Genomic DNA, 20,475 nt, shown 5'->3' on the forward strand with positions numbered 1-20,475 from the left:
AGTCTTGGTATACACAACTGTACCAGTTATAATTTGTGAAGGAAAACCCCAAATCACGTTATCATAATTATATAACCTATGTCATAAATGATAATAATCTTATCTGTGAGCTTTTAATTCTCCAAAGTATTCATTCTCAATTACACGGTTTATGGAAAATGCTTAATGTCTGCACAACCAGATGAGTGCACTTTCAGTCACTGCAAAACAAATTTCTTTGTAACATTAGAAACTCTCAACCTAGCAAAAAATTTTATTTTGGAAATCACTGGAAAATTAATGTATAGAGACAAAAGGATGGTGGTGGTGTAGGGGAGCTCCATTTGCCTGATTTCTCAAATGAGAAAAGCAATAAGAAGCTTCAGGGTGCTTAAATAAGAACAGTATTTGCACACAACGACTTTTGTATAAAAACATCACATTAATTTAACCACACCCACTTTAAGTCACATAAATTTCTAAAGGGATTCTAGTTCAAAAGCATGTAACAAAATTTTAATATGACCCTGGGAATACATTTATCTATTATTCTGGATAATCAAAATGCTACAGTAGATATGTATTTCAATTAGGCGATCACTTCTCAATCACCATAAACATACACATAGACCTATCCCTTTGAAAAATTTAGTTTTGAGAATTGGCCCTAATTTCTTCCCCTCTCCCACTAGCTATAAATGTGCATGACTGATAATGTAATTTCAAATTCAAAATTAAGAAAACCGTTTAGTCTGTTAAAAGGATGTCCCTATATCAGAAGCTGGGAGTTCATGGACTTATTTTTTAAATAATTAACATTTAAAAGCATGACAATTCTGGGGTGCCTGGGTGGCTCAGTTGGTTAAGCTCTGACTCTTGATTTTGGCTCAGGTCATGATCTAATGGTTTATGGATTTGAGCCCCTTGTCGGACTCTGTGGTAACAGTGGGGAGCCTGCTTGAGATTCTTTCTCTCTGTGGCTGTTTTGCTCTTACTTTTGAGCGAAAGCATAAGCAGGTGAGGGAAAGAGAAAGGGAGACACAGAATTCAAAGCAGGCTCCAGGCTCTGAGCTGTCAGTGCAGAGCCCAACAAAAGCATGGTGCTTTTTTACAGACCCAGTGGTACTTACTTAAAACAAGAGGAAGAGGCATGGAAAGAAACTCACCTAAAGGAACTGATGGGTAGGATCAGGGTTTGTAGTATTTCAGATTTTGTATCGAAGATGTACCTTAAAGACCTGTCCAAATAAGTCATTTAGGCTCCTTATAAGCAGTATACACCATTCTGGTATAAACTAATGTACTGTAGTACACAAAACTGTATATTAAAAAAATCAGTGATCATACATAATATAGGAATGCTGATACTAGGTTTGTTGATTCCTGTGACTTCCAAGGTAATTCTGATTTTATCAAGTAGAAATTTGTTATCTACTACTACTGAGAATTCAAGTATAGTGAAAGAAATGATGGGAGTATTTTCCCTACCTTTGTCAATTTCAAACAGTATGCCTGTATTATGTATATATATCTTGTCCTAATTTTTCCTTCGAACTCACAAAACCCAAAGAATTAACATCTCTTTAAAATTACACATATTAACTACTACTGTCTTGATATTTTTATTGCTCGTAATATTTTGTTTTCACATTTTTTTGAATGAATGAAATGGTCTGAGTCTTCAAAGAATATTATATAAACAAAATTTTGTCTTCAAATTTTTTTGCTTTTGAAAATCATACAACTTAAGAGAATGTGATAATTTTTCTTCCCTAAATAGTTTCTTTACTAGAGTTAACCACATGCCTGATTATCAAGAGTAGGAAATAAATCTTGTGTCTTTGATCTAGCTTTGTGACTACTATTTCTGTCCTGGATGTGTGGCTTTGTGTTCAAGAGACTTGACATCATGTGTTCCAAGTTCTTCAATGTCCCTGCTTCAAGTGCTTGCCACTTTTGGGCTAGAATTCTGGAGCATTACATTTTAAGACTTTCTTTACAACTACATTAAGACTATTACCACTTTGATCTAAATTTCCACTATTGGCTCCTTTAATGGGTCAATTAAATATCCATGAAAATGAGTAAAGAAGTTACTGTGCCCTTTTATTTTAGACCTGGCCCACTTATAATTAAGCAGAATAACATTCAAAGTTCATTTTGTTTAAAAACCATGAAAACATAAAGCTCTTCATTACCTGTTTGTCAAGAAGAGAATCAAGGTCATAACAGGTTTTGCCTATATTAAGAGATTAATATAGCTTAATCACACCCAATTTACTTTCTAGGTTAACTAAGTAATATTAAAAGGTGACAATTTTTCTTTGAAAGTATAATCTACATATACATGATTTTGAGAATAATTTAATGTGTTAACTTCAAAATACAACTATATTCTCATATAATTATTTTAAATGTAAAGAAACGGATCCTTACAAGACCAAAATAACCCACAGGCCATAAGGATAGTTTTAACTTTTTCCTTTTTTTGTTTAAACAAATGTGCACCACGATGGTTCAACAGGTAAGGCAAATGCCGTGAATATGAAAGCTGCAGTTTGCATCATACCACATCTAGAACCCAGGGCAAGTGAATTAGACAGAAGTGGTAGTCATTCTAGTTAAACAATCAGGTAACATCATGACTAGTTGGTTTGCAGCAGTAAACTGTTAATTTAAGTTTCCTTTTTCTTAATGATCAGAGGTCCCACGTTGTCTCCAGTCTCTTCATTGTGTTTTGTGTGAGATCCATCACAGAGTGGGAACTAGGAAAGAGAGAATGTCAATGTCTAATTGCAACATCAGTTTTAATTTGGCAGAGTAGAGGTGAGGCTTAAGTCACATATTTAACATGGTAACTCCTAATAAAAAGATTTTCCTAAACCACCTTATCTAGCTGTTCCTATAAAGAGAATATGTAAAGTATATATAACCAGTAGAAGAAAAAAATCAACTTTGGATAATATATATTAATTGCATTTCCATTTGTGATATTTGTGGATGCTGAATCTTTTTCATTTTTATAAGCGGGTTACAGTTACATTTCCCTTCCAGTGGACTATGTCCATTTCCTATTTATTTGTAAGAGACTAAGTTCATTTGTTTAAAATCAATTTGTGTATTTATTATCCCTTTGTTTATCATCTTTGTAGCAATTTTTCTCAACCCTTATTCTTTGCTTAGTTTTTCATATTAATTTCTTTACTTTCATACACATATGCCAGTATTTCCCTTTTTAACATACTTTGTGGAGACATCTTTTTCTTAGAAATGTGATATTTTCATTACTTTCCATGATTTCACATTTAGATATAACTGATATTTTGGGGTCCAGTGGGAGAAAAAGTGAGAGAAATACATTTTTAACAGTGCTTCTCAGATATGCTTCAAAGAAGATAAGTCCTGAAAGATGTTCTGATTTGGTTTCAGTGCTTTAAAAACATATCAGGTAATTCTCCTGATTTGTAGCATACATTATTATTTAAAAGAAACCCTATTTAAAAATACTATTTTAACTCAAAATTTCCCAGGCTGACTGAACCATGGACACTTTAAACTTTGATACCCATTATCCTAATGCTCTATAGAGCACACTTTACAAAATGCTATTCTAAGATCCTGTTGCTTCAATATTATTAGAGGCTGTACATTTATTGTTATACCTTTATTCACATCTTGGCAAAATAAGTTCTACCCATAAATGTCTATTTATAGGCTCTACATTGCCTATACTGCTGAGATAAAAACTGTTTAAAAAATATGTTTCCATATTTGGTATGCCTATGTTTCCTTCACATTATTCTTGTTAGACCTTTCCTATTTAGTCTCTATCTAACTTTATTAAATGTTCCCTATTTATTCTTCCAGACAAACTTGAGGATTTGGTTTTTCTTTGCCAAATACAATTTAATTTCTCTCGTAATTTTCATCTTCCAACTCATGTATACTCTGATAACATTATTTCTGCCTTATATGTTTTATAAAAGTCATCATAATTAGGTGTATTTTCATACCTAACTACTTATGCTTTTTTTTCAAGTACTATATATCCTTCCTACTGTTAAATGACAAAAGTAAGAATTTAACAATATTTTAGGTGTCTCCTCAGGTTTTTACATTTAGAAGATCCAATTACCAGTGAATTATTTTGTTTCTTTCTATATTTATACCTTTTATTTTCATTTCACATTAAACTAGCATCTTTGTTTTATTCTTGATTTCTTAAATGTACCTACACTCTAGAATCTGTAGTTTCACTATTCAGTAGAGTGAAGAGGCCTATTTAGAAAGTAAAGTAATAGGAATCTTAGCTTTGCATTGAAGAGGCCTATTTAGAAAGTAATAGGAGTTACTTTCTCCTAATAAGACTAAAATTGCCTCAGTGCACCTGGGTGGCTCAGTTGGTTAAGCCTCTGACTTGGGCTCAGGTCATGATCTCACAGTCCATGAGTTTGAACCCTGCGTTTGGCTCTGTGCTGACAGTTCAGAGTCTGGAGCCTGCTTCAGATTCTGTGTCTCCCTCTCCCTCTCTCTAGGCCCCTACCCCGCTCACTCTCTGTCTCGGTCTCTCTCTCAAAAATAAACAAACATTAAAAAAATACGAAGACTGCCTCATTACTCACAGTGAAGGGAGTATAATTTTAGAAATCTGAAATCAGACAGTGAAGGTATATAATCTTGAACTCTAACATTAGAAGTGTCTAAGAATAAAATAATATTTGATTGATGCTAAAAAAATTCCATTTTAATTTTACTATTTATATATAATTTCAAGAGGCAGTAAATTAGTTAAAAATTACAGAAAACTCAAGGTATCAGCATACCTAATATTTCTGAGTAAAAATCCTTTTTTTAAAAATATAGTTTATTGTCAAGTTGGTTTCTGAGTAAAAATTCTATCTTTGGGGTAGATGGCAACATCAATGTAACATATATAAAGCTTTCATTCTTTCTTTTTTTAGGTCAATAAGACATGGTACACAGTATATTTGTGTTAAAAACAAGTCCTTACAGCAAAAACATCAACTTAAGCTTTCAGTTTTTTCTTGGTATGGATGAGGAAAGAGGCCTTAACAATTCATAAAAAATCAAACTGAAATATACCTCACAGGAAAGAATAGCATTTCAAAGTGACATATGTTTAATAAACACAGATGAATTTACAGTGAGAATACAAGTTTACATTGTAAAAGACACCATTTTTATATATAGCACACACAAAACATGTTATTGTACAGTTTTACATATGTTATAAAATGTATTCCTGAATAATGAAGTACTTATCAATTAAAAAGCCTCAAAGAACTTAACCGAAATAGAATGTTTATTCTTTTTAAATCTCTTCTTAAATCTTAAATACTTTCTAGAAAAATAACTTATTTTAAAAAATTATTTTCCTCTATATACAGAATCAAGAACAGGAGAGAGGGTGCCTGGCTGGCTCAATTGCTGGAGCCTGTGGCTCTGGATAATGGGGCTGTGAGCTGAAGCCCCATGTTTGGCATTGAGCTTAAGAGGAAAAAAAAAAAGCAGTGTAGGACACTGTTAGCCCCCATGCCTAGATGCCAGAAGAACAGGAGAGAAATCTATAGAAGAAAATACAATGAAAGAAAGCCATATCTAAAATGAGAAAATGCTTTCTATATAATAATCTAGTTCTGCCTAAAAACTAAAATATGCCTGTTTTCTGTTTTAAAAGAAAAAAATAAGTATTTCTTTAAAAAGCAGCGAATAGTAGATCCTATGTGTTTAATAAGCTTTTCTGCTTTTATAATATATAAAGTTTTTTATGATTTAAAAATATAAACTAAGCATTAAAAATCATTTTGTTCACAAGACACAGATATCCTTTAACAGTACTTTATCACTTAATCCCAGGAATTATTGACTTAAATCAGAAGCCTCTTTCAAATTTCATGTGATTCTATTTATTTAGAGCTCTCATTTTAAGTTAATGAAAAAGCCAAACTTTTTTTTCAACCAAGGACCAAAATGAGTTACTTCAAGATTGGATTCGCAATTTCTTAAGAATACAGTCTATATTAATGGAATACACTTATTGAAATTAATTCATGATTCTCAATATATCAATATATAAAAATAAGACCTAAAGAATCAAATAATTGATGGAAAAAAGTTTAGCTCATAAGTGATTATAATATCGAAGATGCCAGTGTTTGTTATTTAACAAATTCTGGAGAAAAGTTTGTAAGTTAAATTGGCTGAATTTCCTCTATGTCCAGAAAATATCCCATTATGTTCATTAACCCAATTAGAAAACTACAAATCCCAAATTATTTTTAAAATTAGGGAAGAGACAGCTTAGAAAAGGGCCTAGAATAAATGATTAGGATAAATAAAACTAGAGATTCTTGCTTTCCATTTGGAAAGCTAGCAACATCACCAGTCTTCATAAAATATACATGATTTGTTGCTTTTTAATCTCCCCAATCTCAAATTATGATGTTTCTGGTTTTTTTGGTATTTCAAGAAAAATTAATAAATAAATGCTTCCCCTTATCTGTTTTATTTGTAACAATTAAAAAAATTATCTTCCTTCTCCAAACTTTGTATTTTTAATAAGTTTGGATTCTTCTATTTCCCTAAGAGGTTGCCTGGCACTATACTGATTCACTATCATAAACTGCTCTCAGAAATAGTATTAGTTTGGTTGAGAAAGAAAATAAAAGCAGTAAAATCTGAAACTACCTGAGAGAATATGACATATTATTCCATTTTTAGGTACTTACTTTAGTAAAATATTAAGACAGTAAACTTAACAGTAAAATGTGTTAAGAGAAATTAAGATTTTACAAAACTGTCCTTATATGAATTGGATGAGCTATGTAACCAACACTCAGAATTTTGTTTCTATGAAGGAATGGGCTCAGTGCACCCACCTTCAAACCATTAATAGGATGGACTTTCTATAAAACACACACCTTAAAACAAAAATAAGCCCACCACTAACAAAAAACCCAATTCAAATTATGAGGTTGTAAATGAAACAAAATGACTCTATATAGTATGTCCACTTGCATTTCAATTTCAATTGAGCTTCTGACAATTAACTGGCATGCATTTCCTCCTTTTTTTCATTTCTTAGCGGCATCCTTCTAGTCCTTGTTCACTCTCTCCTGCCTCCTGGATGGCCAAAATACAACTGGGAGTGGGGGTGAGGTGGGAATTAGCAAGACTATGTTGCATACTCATCCCTCTGACATCAAAGTTTTCTCATTTCCTTATTTCAAAAATAAGGCTCTCCCTTCCTGAGTTTCAACTCTGTGCTCTTACTCTCATTTCCTTCCACCTTCTTTCAAGATGGCACTGTTTCAAATAATATCTCCCTGCAGTCACTTTAATCCTTTCTACTCTATTGGCTCCTTTCTTTCTCCAGTCACATATGGATAGCCTTTTGGTGAAACACTATGAAGAGGCCAGTTTCTCAAAGAGCAGAGGGCATTTTAATCCTAGGGGGAAGAGAGGACTAATGAGGAATATTTAAAAATGTAATTCCTGCATACTGCTAAGAGATCTGATTCATGATTCTGATTTACTGGAAAAACTACTAAAAATGTTAGACCCACACAATGGGTTATCAGCGATTATACCTTAAGAATGAATTAGAATTGAATTAAAGATTCTATCATATGTAACTTTTCTTGAGATAGGTAAGAAGGAGTTTTCATTTTGTTATATTATAAACACAACTGGTTTGTAGGAGGAATGGATTACTGAAAATGATATCATCACAGCCATCTAATCAAAGGCATTAATTACAAGTCTTTTGTGCACTGACATGTAAATGTGTGAGTTGGCATTGCTGTGATAACCTTAGGTACCTCAGGAACGTGGAGAGTTTCCAAAGATACCTGAAGAATAAGAACATCCATTAACATGAATAATATTAAAGGCAAATTCTTAATTGACTCACGTGGGAATAAAAAGTTTCCAAGACTCAGTGAAAATTCGTAACTGACAAATCCTAAAGGCAAAGAGGATCACTAACAGCATAAAAGATAAGCTTTAAAAAAAAAGAGGGAAATGGGAAATAAAATGACTGATCTGGCATTCCTTTCCTTGAAGTTTACCTATGGGAATAACCACCTCTACTTTAACCATCTGGTTGTGTACATCTAAACTGTATGATGAAAAAATAATCCTGGAATGCTTTGTTGAATTATAAAGGCTAATAAATAAGCCATTTACATCATTGTGTTCCTGAAATACTTACAATCTTAGTCCTTTTAAGTCCCTATTTGTTTTATTAACCCTTACTTTACCTTCTGGGAAAACTCAACCAAAGAAAACATCCTTTACTTGACCCCCAAATCTATGCTTTAGAGTTCACTCAGGCAGTCATCTTATTTCCCCTCCTTTCCATTCACTGTCACATTTACTGAAATTCTGACATACACTCAGACTTCTAGCATTTCTTTATTAGTAATTCAGACTTTAACATACTTAGACACAATTTCTATTCTAATTATTCCATTGAAATGACACCAAAAGGTGAAATTCCTAATTGTTTAACCCAACTTCTACTATAGTATTCACATAGTTATCTTTGCACAAGCTGATGTTCACAGCCAAATCTTTGAAACCTTACCTTTTCCACTGTGAAGCCATGATATTCTTAGTTTTCTTCTAATTCTGGCGATTTCATCTCCATTTTTGGCTCTTATTCCTCTTTCCAAAATATAAAAAATTCCCTAAGATTTCTTATTTAGCCCTTGATTTTCATCTGCATGAAGGATCTGTTGGCATTCTTATGCTTGACTTAGTTTCACCGACCTCTATCTCCAACTCTAACATCTCAGCCTTAGATCCACTTTTCAGACCGTCTGCTGGACATTTCCATTCAAATATCATCTCAAAATTCACTTTGGAATTGAACTCCTTATCATCATCCTAGAAAATTAGCTTTCCTTCTTGAATTCCTATTTCTGTTAACAGCATCATCTCTTCTAACACAACAGATTTAGATACTTTAATAAGTTTGTTTTTCTCCCCTAATCTCCCATATAAGTCAGTCAGTACATTTGGCTGACCCTTTCCTCAAAATGTTTCCAATATTTGTTCATTTTTCTCCATTCCTAGAGCTAGTACCCAGTGTAAGAATCATAACTTTTAAATTCCCGACAAGAAGCTCCCCAATGTCTGGAGACACAAACTCCTTACTCGGGACAGGAAGGACCAGACTAAATTCTACATTGATCCTACCTTTGATCACTTGAGTCCTTTCCCACAAATTTTGAGAAAGAGTTTCCCAAACTTGCTAGTTTATCCAAATACCACCAATCTTCCCAGGGGCAATTTAACTCCCATGTATATCATTATGCCTTCTCAGAAAATTCTAGCCCGGTGTAACCACTTTCCTCTACTTAAATCACCTCTGAGTTTACTGTACACATTTTTGATACCTGCTATTTTACTATTTAACTTTTCCCATGCATATATAGAAGACACTAAGTGATCACTGACTAAAGAAGGACCACACTCTTAGAAAATCCTGAATTCCTAAAGATACTGTTTTCTATATTTCGGTGAGCAACAGGAGAATAAAACCGATTATGAGCATAATTAAAACAAAAAAACAGGTGCAGTCTATAGATTATTATTGAGGGTTATTTTCTAGAGTCCCTACTAGTACTTATAAATAACTTCACATACCAAATGAATAGTCTTCTTTTTAAGGTACAACTTGCAGTGGGACTATTAATATTTGGTTCACATTCCATATGCTCATCAGTTTTCAGATACAATGACATTATCTAAAGCACTGTATCACTGGATTATACAGCATCATTGTATTGGGGGAGGGAGTTAGAATACACTTTCCAGTACTTGATATGGGACTTCTTATTTGTATAATGGCCTTCCACTGTGGGAAAAGGCAGTCCCTGAGAAGTGCTTTCAGAAACATATATCATTTTTTATTGTCATTTTTCTGATGTGTTATGTCAATTTTCTTATGCGTTATAGGGTTATCTTTAATGAAATCTATTTAATTTAAATGCTAATAGTTGCAGTACATACAGTATTTTTTCACCATATTTCTCACAATACCTCAGAAATTCTGAAGTCATTCAATTTATGAAGCTTTTCAAGATGACCTTAGGAAAGCATTTTACCATCTTTAGGTCACTAGCTGTTATCACTGTCTAAAAGCTGCCTAACAGCTACAGGTATCAGAGATGATAGTTCCACATGGGAGCCTGATGAAATGTAATTAACACAAAAGAAAATAAGATTTTAAAAAATTCTGATATTTAACTATAGGAGCTATAGCTTAAAGAAAGCTTAAAGGCTACCTGATTGGTTCCATCCATAGAGTATGTGACTCTTGATCTCAGGGTTGTAAGTTCAAGACCCATCCATATTGGGTATAGAGACTACTTAAAAATAATAAAATCTTAAAAAGAACAAAAAGAAAGCTTAGATACAAGGTCAATATATTTACCAGACAAGAAATTTTCTTTTTTTTCTTTTAAATGTTTATTTATTTTTGAGAGAAATAAAGAGAGCACAGACAGAGGAAGGGCAGAGAGAGAGAGGGAGACACGGAACCCGAAGCAGGCTCCAGGCTCCAAGCGGTCAGCATGGAGTCTGACACGGGGCTTGAGCTCATGAACTGTCATATCATGATCTGAGCCGAAGTTGGATACTTAACCCACTGAGCCACCCAGGCGCCCTCACCACCCCAGATAAGAAATTTTCAAGGGTAGTTTCCCAAGTTTCTCTTGAATTTTCTAAACTTATCCTAGAATCCATGAGCTTGAAAGTTCAAGAATTTACTTGTTTCTCTTTGTGTTTTAGGCTGAATAGTCCCTTTCCTGGGATAGTGGAGGGAAAGATCCACGTGGGGAGGAAATCCTAAGAATAAATAAAGGGATTCTTCTCTCTTCTTGGCCAAGAATACAGTTACATTCACCTGACCTCAATAAGGGGAAAATAGACTTTTATTGCACAGTAGTTATATATTTTAGGAAATATATTCCTGAAGAGTACATGGAAAACAGAGAAGAGTAAAATGCACTTAAAAAAAAAAAGAAAGAAAGAAAGAAAGAGGGGTACCTGAGTGACTCAGTTGGTTAAGCATCCAACTTTGGCTCAGGTCATGATCTTGTGGTTCATGAGTTTGATCCCTGTGTCAGGCTATGTGCTGTCAGCTTAGAGCCTGGAGCTTGCTTTGGATTCTGTGTCTCCCTCTCTTTCTGCCCCTCAATTCCACTCAGTTTCTCTCTCTCTCTCAAAAATAAATAAACATTAAAAGAAAAAGAAAAAGAAAAAGGATACCCGGCCGATTCAGTTGATACAGCATGTGATTCTTGATTTCAGGGTTGTGAGATCGAGCCCCATATTGGGCCTAGAGATTATTTCAAAGAAAAAAAAAGGGATATCCTAACAACATCTGGTGATATATGTTTGATAAAATAGTTTAAAAAGAAATGTAACATTAAAGATGGCACTAACATAAAGGACTTGTTTATCCTCACCTTTTTGGACCTCCAACAACGGCAGTACACAGCTTTATCTCCCAAATCCTCCATGTCAAAAGCATGTACTATCTTGGGGTTGTCTTTCTGGATGTGAAGGTTTACCATAGATTTGTTGCGATGATCTTTAACATAAAATCTTTTGTAAGCTAGATAACCAATCGCAGCTGTACCCGCAGCAATAGTAACTGCTGCGATCCATTCAACTAGAGTAAGGAAGGAAAACAGGAATAATTATCAAAATGAAAATATACACTAATAATGTGTATTTTTACTAACATGTATGTTCAGAAAAATCCAGTTTTGAGCTAAGCATCCCAATAATCCATGATTTTTAACTGTTAACAAAATGATCACAACACATTGGTGTACCAGTTCTTGTTAAGACTTTCCCCAGCCTTTACTGAGGTAATTGTATATTTTCTATTGAATGCTGATAGCTATTCAACGTAGAAGGAAACTTAAAAATTAAGTTTAGATGGACAAGGAAAAACCATGCTTAATAATTTTTAAAGCGTTCATAAATACATTTAAAATACATGTAAGCTTGTAGGTACCTACTGCTTAAAAAAAAAAACAACAACAGCCCTGATACATTAAAAAATTCAGATTAAGAAGACTCCCCTCACCCAAAAAATCTGAAGGTGATTATGTTAACAAAATGACTCATCAGAGTTCATTTAAATAGTAGGTCCTTTAGTGATTTTAAAATTTAAAATAGGGGCGCCTGGGTGGCTCAGTCAGTTAAGCATCTGACTTCAGCTCAGGTCTTGATCTCCTGGTCTGTGAGTTCAAGCTCTGCACTAAGCTCTGTGCTGACATCTCAGAGCTTGGAGCCTGCTTCAATTCTGTGTCTCCCTTTCTCTCTTCCCCTCCTCTCTCAACGCTCTCTTTCTCAAAAATAAAATAAAAATTATAAAAACTTTTAAAATGTAAAACAGAACTGGTATCTGAAGGAAGGAAAAGGACAAATAAAACAGAACTGGTATCTGAAGGAAAAAAAATAAAGGACAAATAAAACAAAACCATCCCCTAATATTAAACATTCAAAGAAACATATCCAGTAGGATTCTGGGCTTCAAAGTCATTCAAAAGTGTTTGTTTTTAAATTTCAAAGTGCTTTCTCATTAGAATAAAAATCAGGATGTGTTAATTTCATATAAAAGATGAATATAATCAGTCTTGAATTATAGGAACTATAATACTCTCACTTAATATATTCTAAATTTCCATTATCCACCAGTGGATGAGGATTTGAATTCTCTACAAACTTCATTTTTAATTTAATGACATTTTTCTACTCAATTATTTGCTTGACTAACAGACGATCTATTTATTCTTTTCATGTAGCTTTTCGAGGAGCCCTTAGAAGCCCAAGCACTTAACTACCCCAATTCCACAGAAGGTTGGAGAGAAGAAAGCTCTGCATAGTCTGGTTAGCCTCAGCCTCAGAGAAGAGTTGTCTATTCCCAGTATGGAGTGGACTGCAAGGAAGAAGTTGAACAGGGATCAGGGTAAATACACTGGACTGCTTCTCAGCACTTCCTGAGTCAGGTCTTCACAGTATTTCAAATAAATTTCCAGACTATCAAATAAAGCCCCAGAGAGATAAGTACAAAAAACATATTCCAAGGCCAAATAAAAACATAAAGTGAATTATTAACTGTATGGCTTATTTGCACTATTGAGTCAAATTTTTTATTGCACTAATATGATTAGTCACCATTCCTAATAGTGCCCTACATTAAATTGGAGCCCATTCTTAAAAAACTGTAATGGGAAGGAACAACCATTCTCAGACTTAGTTCCTTCTAGTGTGGTCTTCTCTTTTAACTTATTTAACAATTTACTTTTTATCAAAAGTTTGTAATTAGCACGTTCCTTGGATTCTACTTTCAACCATAGTATTTTTCTCTACATAATATTTATTTTCCTTCCCACATAATTTTCATTTCTCCTTGCTAAAATCCCCTAATATAAACAAACATCATGTCCTTCCCAGGTGCTGCATGACTGACAAAACAAGTTAATAAGTTATTTGACAGCTTCAAACCTTTGGACTCATTGAAGAATGTTTTTAACTACACAATTTGTGTACATTGGTCTTGAATTTTTAGCACTGTTTCATGATATTACCCTGTAGCAACTCCAAGCAGGGCTGAAACTTTGCTCTGATTTCTAGCTTGGTTCATGATCTCCTTTTTGATGTATTATTTATCATGGAGTCTCAACTCTCTTGAGAAAGTATTCTCTATGTCAGGAGCTGTAGCAATGCACTTCTAAGCTAATGGAAAGCCATTCTGAATAGCTAATGTACCTATCACTAAATGGGGTAAAATATTCCTTTGCATAGTATATGTTCAATTATGTTGGCTAAATTTTATCATTAGTATAAACTTAAAAGAAGGAAATATCCCAAAAGAATAAAATAACACAACTCCCTAATTACTGTTGATCTTAGTTACACCTTACTTCTTAGGTGAGTTATAAAATAATCTCTAACGATTTATTTTAATGGTGTCTACATATTACAAAAAGGCCTAAGAACCAAGGAACAAATAAAATTGGTTAAGATTAATTAGTCTCATGACATAAAGAAGGAATCCTATAGGAATTTCTATCTGAAACTCTTGATAGGTCTAAAGAATCTTTCTTAACCATTAAAACATTCTTGTAGTCTCTTTTCTCATATTAGCCACTGAATCCATATGGTGACTTTTTAAAAAAAAAACTTTACTTCCCTGGAATTTTTGACAGTGGAATAAACGACAGAATACTTGACACAGAAAAGAGGCGACAGCAAATGAAAGAAATGGGAACTGACTCTAGATATTACTGAAAAGCAGCTGCCCCACAGGGAATCAAAACACACACTGTACCCTACCCTTTAATAAGGGTCACTTTTGATCTTATATAAATGTAATAGTACCATATGTGCTGGGAAAATGGCTCTGCATTTGCTCCAATGGATTTTTCTGAATCATGGAGCTAGATAAATTCTTAAGAATTTCCCTTTCCCCCCTTCACAAATCCTAATTCTCTAATCTCATTAGAGACAAATAAATGGAAAATTTCCAAGAATAAGAAATATGTTGTTTTATCATTTCCTTATTGCAGATTGAATCAGTTTTGTTTGTTTGTTTGTTTGTTTGTTTTCTGGCAAAAAGCTGTGGCTGCCACTGGCAACTCTAGGAAAAAGAAGGAAAAGGAAACAATGTAGAAAGAGGCAAGAATGACTATGGATTTAAAAGTCAACAATTAGAATAGAGAAAGAATTGAAAACCCAAGATAGTAAACAAATAAAAACAATAAAACTCAAGTGATATTTTGTTCTTGATAGCAGATATCTTCTATTAAGAAGAAACAATGAAATCTGGCCATGTGTAGCAACATGGATGGACCTTGAGGGTGTTATGCTGAGCGAAATAAGTCAGGCAGAGAAGGACAAATATCATATGTTTGCACGTATAGGAGGATTAGGAGGAACTTGACGGAGGAACAAGGGGGAGAAGAATGGCAGAAATGGTGGTGAAAGGGAGAAAGGCAAACCATGAGAGACTCTTGAATGCTGACAAAAACTGAGGACTGATGGATGTGGGGGGGAGGGGGGATGGGCATGTAGGAGGGCACTTTGGGGATGAGCACTGAGTGTTGTGTGGAAACTAATTTGACAATAAACTATTTGTAAAAAAAAAAAAAAAAAAAAAACACAGAGGCAAAAAGAGACTTTATCAAGACCCAATCTTTAAAGACATTTCAGTTGGCACCCTCAGACACTCTTTATCTTGAGCACTACTTCTGCTTCTTGTAGTTCTATCCTCACTTCACTTCTTTATAGATATCTCTCAAGGTACAGTATTCCTATAGTTAGATCAAACTCCACCCGACCCAATCTTGCTTAACAGTGCTTTCTATGTTCACAAAGAGATACAACTGATGAGCCAATGTAAAGAACAAAATATAGGAATAACATTTCTAAATAATCCCTCCCATTCTTACTCTTCCCTTGGTTTGCTACTGTATAACACTGGATATTGGTTTTCTCTCAGAATTATTCAGAGATTGAGAAAACATAAATTTATCTCCAAATCCCTTGTTTATAACCCATTCCTCAGCTTTTCTCTATTGTGGGAATAATTTTGCTTTAACTTAGAAATCTCACCCTGTTTCTGTTCCTTTAGCTCTTTTCTGTCCAAAACAGTCCTCTTTTGCCCAAAGTCAACTGCCACAGAATCAGAATGTTCTTTTCTTCTCAGGAGAGGGGGAGGGGGGCTGTGTTTAAATCTTTCCGTCCCTAGGTCTCTTCCCCAGATTGGTAGGGTGTGCCTGGTAATGTTACTGTTAACACAGGTGGTGTTCAATTTTAGCTGAGTAAAAGAAATAATAGATTACTAATTTGAATTTGCAATTCCATCTGTCCTCTTACCATCACATTGCTCTTATACAAAATGACTTATCTTTGGCCTCATCTTAACCTACTGTATCAAAGTGTGGGATTTAAACATTTCAGATTAAAATAAAACTTTATTATGGAACATTTCAGACATCTATACAAGAATTACTATAATGAAGTCCCATTTACCCTCACCCAGCTCCAACAAGTATCAACTCACTGCCAATCCTATTTCATCTATAGACCCCAACACCCCCAATATTTGTTTACTGAAGAGCAGATTCAATGAGTTTTGGAGGTATCAAGGAGCAAGACTTTAGTAACCTTCCTAAAAGTCATATACTGGGTATGAGGAGGAGTCAATATAGACTGGGGACTCCATAGTAGTGACTATAATAAACCAGTCTGGTATCAAATAAAAAATAAGTTCGGTATAAGTATGTTGATTATACCTCAATAAGGGAAAAACAAAGGTTGGTATCACTCACCAAATGGGTATCAAGAACCATCTCACTGCATGGGATCTTAGGATTTTAATTCCACTTATCTTCATTGCCTCTCCCAGATTCATGTCCTGGCCTGATCCCCAGGACATGAATTTTAATTTTATTTATAACCCACCACCCATTACTTTTCTTCTGAATATAAAGGAGAATTCTGCATGCATAGACACATCCTTTTGTTTTTTATTTAACATATAATTAGAAACTGCTTACCTCTGTTAAATACTTTTCTAAGCCCTTTATAGTTATTAATCTATTTAGTTGAGAACAGATACCTTAATTCATCCTCCCCAAATTCAAAAATATAGATTTTATTAGTGTGGTTTAAAAATTCAGAAAAAAACTGAAATCTAAACATTACAAGGTAGATTCCTAAGACAATATCTGTCCCTACCCTGCCACACTACTACATATGAGGAAGAAGGTAAGAAGGTGCTGGTTAAAGAGTCTTACACAGGTTTTGGGTCTTTTGGCATAATCCTCATAACAACCTTTATGTTTTTAGGTGAAATAAAAAGTAGTAACTTCTCCTAAAAGTTGAGTACTTCAAGTTTAAGTTGATCACCCTCTTCACCAAGCAATTTCCAGTCCCTTAGAAAAGGGCAAGCTAAAAACAAAAAACAAAAAAAAAACCACCCACAAACTTGTCTTGATTCTAAGAAAGATTAGACTGCAGATAGTGTTAAGAAGTCCTAGAGTTCACCTACTTCACATTTCAATAGTGTGCTATCTCAGTGGAGTTTGTGCCCATTTACACAAAATGACTCCACATTTTAAAAAGCTATGTTGGAATCTTTCAGCTTATATCACATAAGTGCAAACTGTCTTCTAATAGAATTATCAGTGGCTCAAGTCACATAAGTATCTTATTTTACACAACAGTCTTATTCCTCAGAAAATACAGGTTTGAGTTTAAAAACAAACAAAAATTCCTCCCTATTTTAAATGCACCAAGGTGCCTCTATTTAAAGGACTCTCAAGATAAGCATCCTTTGAAATAATTTTGCAAATAATTACCTCCTACATACTTCATTAGTAACTTAAAAATGTCATGAGGTTATCCACTTTAACTCTGTCAGGTAACTTATGGCAACAGAAGTGGAATTCTCCAACTTAAAGAGTGGATTACAAAATTAGGTCTCCAGTTAAGAGAGCCTTTACAGAACCTGGCATTAACTCTAGAGCCTCAATATTTACTAAATGAATCAATACGGCTCTTTTAAATAAACTGCTGGACAATCTCTTTACCTTTACTTAACTACTGTTACCGGCAACCAAATCATGGGACATGGCATTTTATACCTGGGCAGAGAGATCGCGTGTATCACATAGCTAGTGCACAGTATTATATTAACAGTTATACCACCACCAAGGATTATTATGTGAAGCTCTACATTAATCGATTGCTAGAAAGTCTCTTAATTTTAATTGGACATATGTTTCCAAAGGCTAGACTAGCACAAGGGAAGCATGGCTGAGAAAGCTGAGAGCTCAAAGAGCGGTTTTCAATCCTCTCTTCTGGACTACTGCTGATGCTGAGTGCCAGATGCCAGACGGCTATAATTAAAAAAAAAACAAAAACAAAAACAAAAAACTGGGAAAACTGAAAATCTCTGATTGGTTTTCTTTGCTTAAAAAAGAAATATGCAAAAGTAGGATGTGATTACTCAAGCTTCAGGGCGGCCGGAAATCGGCAGTCTGACGGAGATTTAAACCGGAGAAGGGGGAACCGATTTTTTTTTTTAACCTTTCCTCTTTTCCAGACCCTGTGACTTAACACAGAGGTGTCTCAGGGAAGAACAAGAAAAAAAGCTAGCGGCGGGATCATCAGGTTTTAGGATTTGGCTAGTTAAGGAAAACGTGGTCCAGACTTGGGTAGAAGCCTCCGTAGCCCCCAAGCCTGGAGAGATAACTAATCCTTACCCAGACATCTCCCCCGTCCCTAGTCTGGCCCAGGAGCTCACAGGCCCGCCCTGCCCTTGCCCTTCTACGTCTCAAGGTTACAGGACTGGCGGGCTCGCATGGCAGCGGTAACAGCCCAGAGAGGAGTTGAGAAAGCTGCAATCGGTGCGCAGGCCTTCAGCCTCACCCCACTCCCAGGTCCCACTTCACCTCGTACGTTGGAAGACAGACTCATGGCGCCGTCGCTTGCAAGGCGTGTGCACAGGACACTAAGCACAAACAGGCTCACGGAGGGCAGGAGTCAAGGTGCGAGAAACGTCCTACGTGCACCCACTCCAGGCCGCTACAGCGCAAGCGCCGCGGCTGGCTGTAAGCACGTGTGTACTGCCACAGCAGCTGACGACGAGCATGCGCGGAGCTGGGTCCTGGCCTTAAAGAAGTCTTGGGTCGGAATTTTGACAGCCGCAATACTGGGGAGGGGGAAGAGACTTAGAGAGGTAGCAACTGAGTGTGCGCAAATCTAAGGGGCGGAACCCTGGAGCCTGGGGTAGGGCTTTGACAAACAACAAGCTAAGCCAGAGGTTTAGTCTCTTTTCTAGGTGTGCGGGGTTTCTCTCGGCAAAGGACAGGTGCTGAGGTATCTAAGATCTCATCCACGGTTTTCTTGCTCAGTTCGGCACCTACAAGGCCAGGTCCAGTCTTCGTATAAAACAGACACACGGGTATCAATTGTGAAGTCCTATTTCAGAATCTCGCTCCCGGTATGCATCACCTTTTCTGCTTTTGAGCCAGTTATCTCTGGGAACCTTGGAACCTGCGCTAAGGGCTGAGTAGGAGAGGGGAATTTCTAGAAAAAAATGTACTTTTCCCCTTCCCCCCAAGATTATTCTCTATCTTCTACAGTCTGAAATTAATGTCGGTTTAAAAATATTTTTTTTAAAAGCGATTTAAGGGCGTTAGAATTAACTCAAAGGATGTTTAGGAGATAGGTTTTCTAAGAAGCTGCCTGTTTATACTCCTATTGTTTTGATGCAGGGTGGGAGTTGGAGGGAGCTGATTGTAGTTAAAGCGCGCCTCCAAGCCGCGCTTGGCACAGCTACTGCCTCCCAACTTCCAACACGTGACTGATTGCTCCTCTCCATTGGAAGCCTCTGGCATCTTTGAGCTGGTCCCCAGTAAGCGCTGAAACTCCCACTGAATGAATGAAGGTATAACAGCCCCACTGGCATTGTAACGCCAGCTGGGGAGGGGGAGTGAGAAAGAGCGCGTTCTACCTAACCGATATCCTTCAGCTCTCCGGGGGCGGCGCCAAGCTCTCAGTCCGGTTGCTGGGGGTCCCTTCGCGTAGCCTCTGGGCATGCTCAGTAGCCGCAGCGGCCGCCGGTCGCGCAGTCGGAAGCTCGCGGCTGCGGCGGCTGTGCAGGCGGCGCTGACGCGCGCGGCAGCTGAGGGGCCTGGNGCACGGGGCGCCGCGGCTGCCTCTCTCCGTCTCGGTTCGGTCTCTGGGGCTGCGGTGGCAACTGTGGCCGCAGCGGCAGAGCAGCGGGAGTCGGGAGCTGCGCTCTGCCGAGAGTTGGGCAGGGGAACGCCTGCGCCTCCGCGGCGTCATGGGCCCCCTTCCCGGGCCTCAACGGGCACCAGCCGCGGGAACCCCCGGGCCTCCTCGCGTCCAAGCCTGAGCGACCCCCGGGTTCTCCGGCTCCCCCTCCCTCCGCGCTATTTTTTTTTCCTGCTCTCGCCGCAGCCACAGCTTCAGCTCTGCGTTATGGCAACGGAGCCGCCATCCCCTCTCCGACTCGAGGCTCCTGGCCCCCACGAAATACGGACCCCACCCGTGAGCGAGCCCCCTCTCGAGGGCTTCCCGAAACCGACAGGCGGCAGGCTCCGCTTCCTCAACGGTTGCGTGCCCCTCTCTCATCAGGTGGCCGGGCACATGTACGGAAAGGACAAAGTGGGTAAGTATGGGTGGTGCGGGGTTCGCCGCTGCCCTTCCGCCTCCGCGAACCCCCGGCCAGCAAAGGCACTTGGCGCTCACCTGCAGGGCTGGACTCCCCTGTGGTCTGCGCGCCGAACCTCCGGCCTCTTCCGCTGTCACCCAGAGCCTCGAGACCAGTGCAGAAAGGGCTTGAAAAGGGGGCAGACTGGGGGGGGGGGGGGGGGGCGCCCGGGGAGGGGCCGCCCCCCCCCAGCCGGGCCCCGG

The 20,475-nt window shown here is 37.1% G+C and overlaps 2 protein-coding genes across 4 annotated transcripts in view; one reads left to right on the forward strand and one right to left on the reverse strand.

Annotated features, from left to right (window-relative positions):
- Positions 1–230: 230 nt before the first annotated feature.
- On the reverse strand, positions 231–18,706 carry CISD1 (CDGSH iron sulfur domain 1). 2 transcript variants are annotated; one of them, XM_077765240.1, is made up of 5 exons: positions 18,486–18,706; positions 15,640–15,844; positions 12,867–12,961; positions 11,478–11,683; positions 231–2,744 (listed from the first exon to the last, which is right to left on the reverse strand). In XM_077765240.1, the coding sequence occupies exons 3-5, from the start codon at positions 12,904–12,906 to the stop codon at positions 2,655–2,657; spliced, it is 336 nt and encodes a 111-aa protein (XP_077621366.1). In that variant the 5' UTR covers positions 12,907–12,961; positions 15,640–15,844; positions 18,486–18,706; the 3' UTR covers positions 231–2,654. The 2 variants fall into 2 exon arrangements, with proteins under 2 accessions (XP_077621366.1, XP_077621367.1); XM_077765241.1 differs by lacking the exons at positions 12,867–12,961; positions 15,640–15,844 and having other exon boundaries at positions 18,486–18,696.
- Positions 18,707–19,737: 1,031 nt separating this feature from the next.
- Positions 19,738–20,475, forward strand: part of IPMK (inositol polyphosphate multikinase) — a 61,409-nt gene continuing 60,671 nt past the window's right edge. The window contains exon 1 of one of the 2 annotated variants that reach the window (XM_077765239.1): positions 19,738–20,230. In XM_077765239.1, coding sequence (XP_077621365.1) covers positions 20,041–20,230 — 190 coding nt within the window. In that variant the 5' untranslated portion in view covers positions 19,738–20,040. The remainder of the gene's footprint in view (positions 20,231–20,475) is intronic. The other variant, XM_077765238.1, reaches the window with a different exon arrangement.

Source organism: Crocuta crocuta, unplaced genomic scaffold (assembly GCF_008692635.1).
Source record: "Crocuta crocuta isolate KB4526 unplaced genomic scaffold, BGI_CrCroc_1.0 scaffold244, whole genome shotgun sequence".
In the NCBI taxonomy this organism is placed as follows: Eukaryota; Metazoa; Chordata; class Mammalia; order Carnivora; family Hyaenidae; genus Crocuta; species Crocuta crocuta.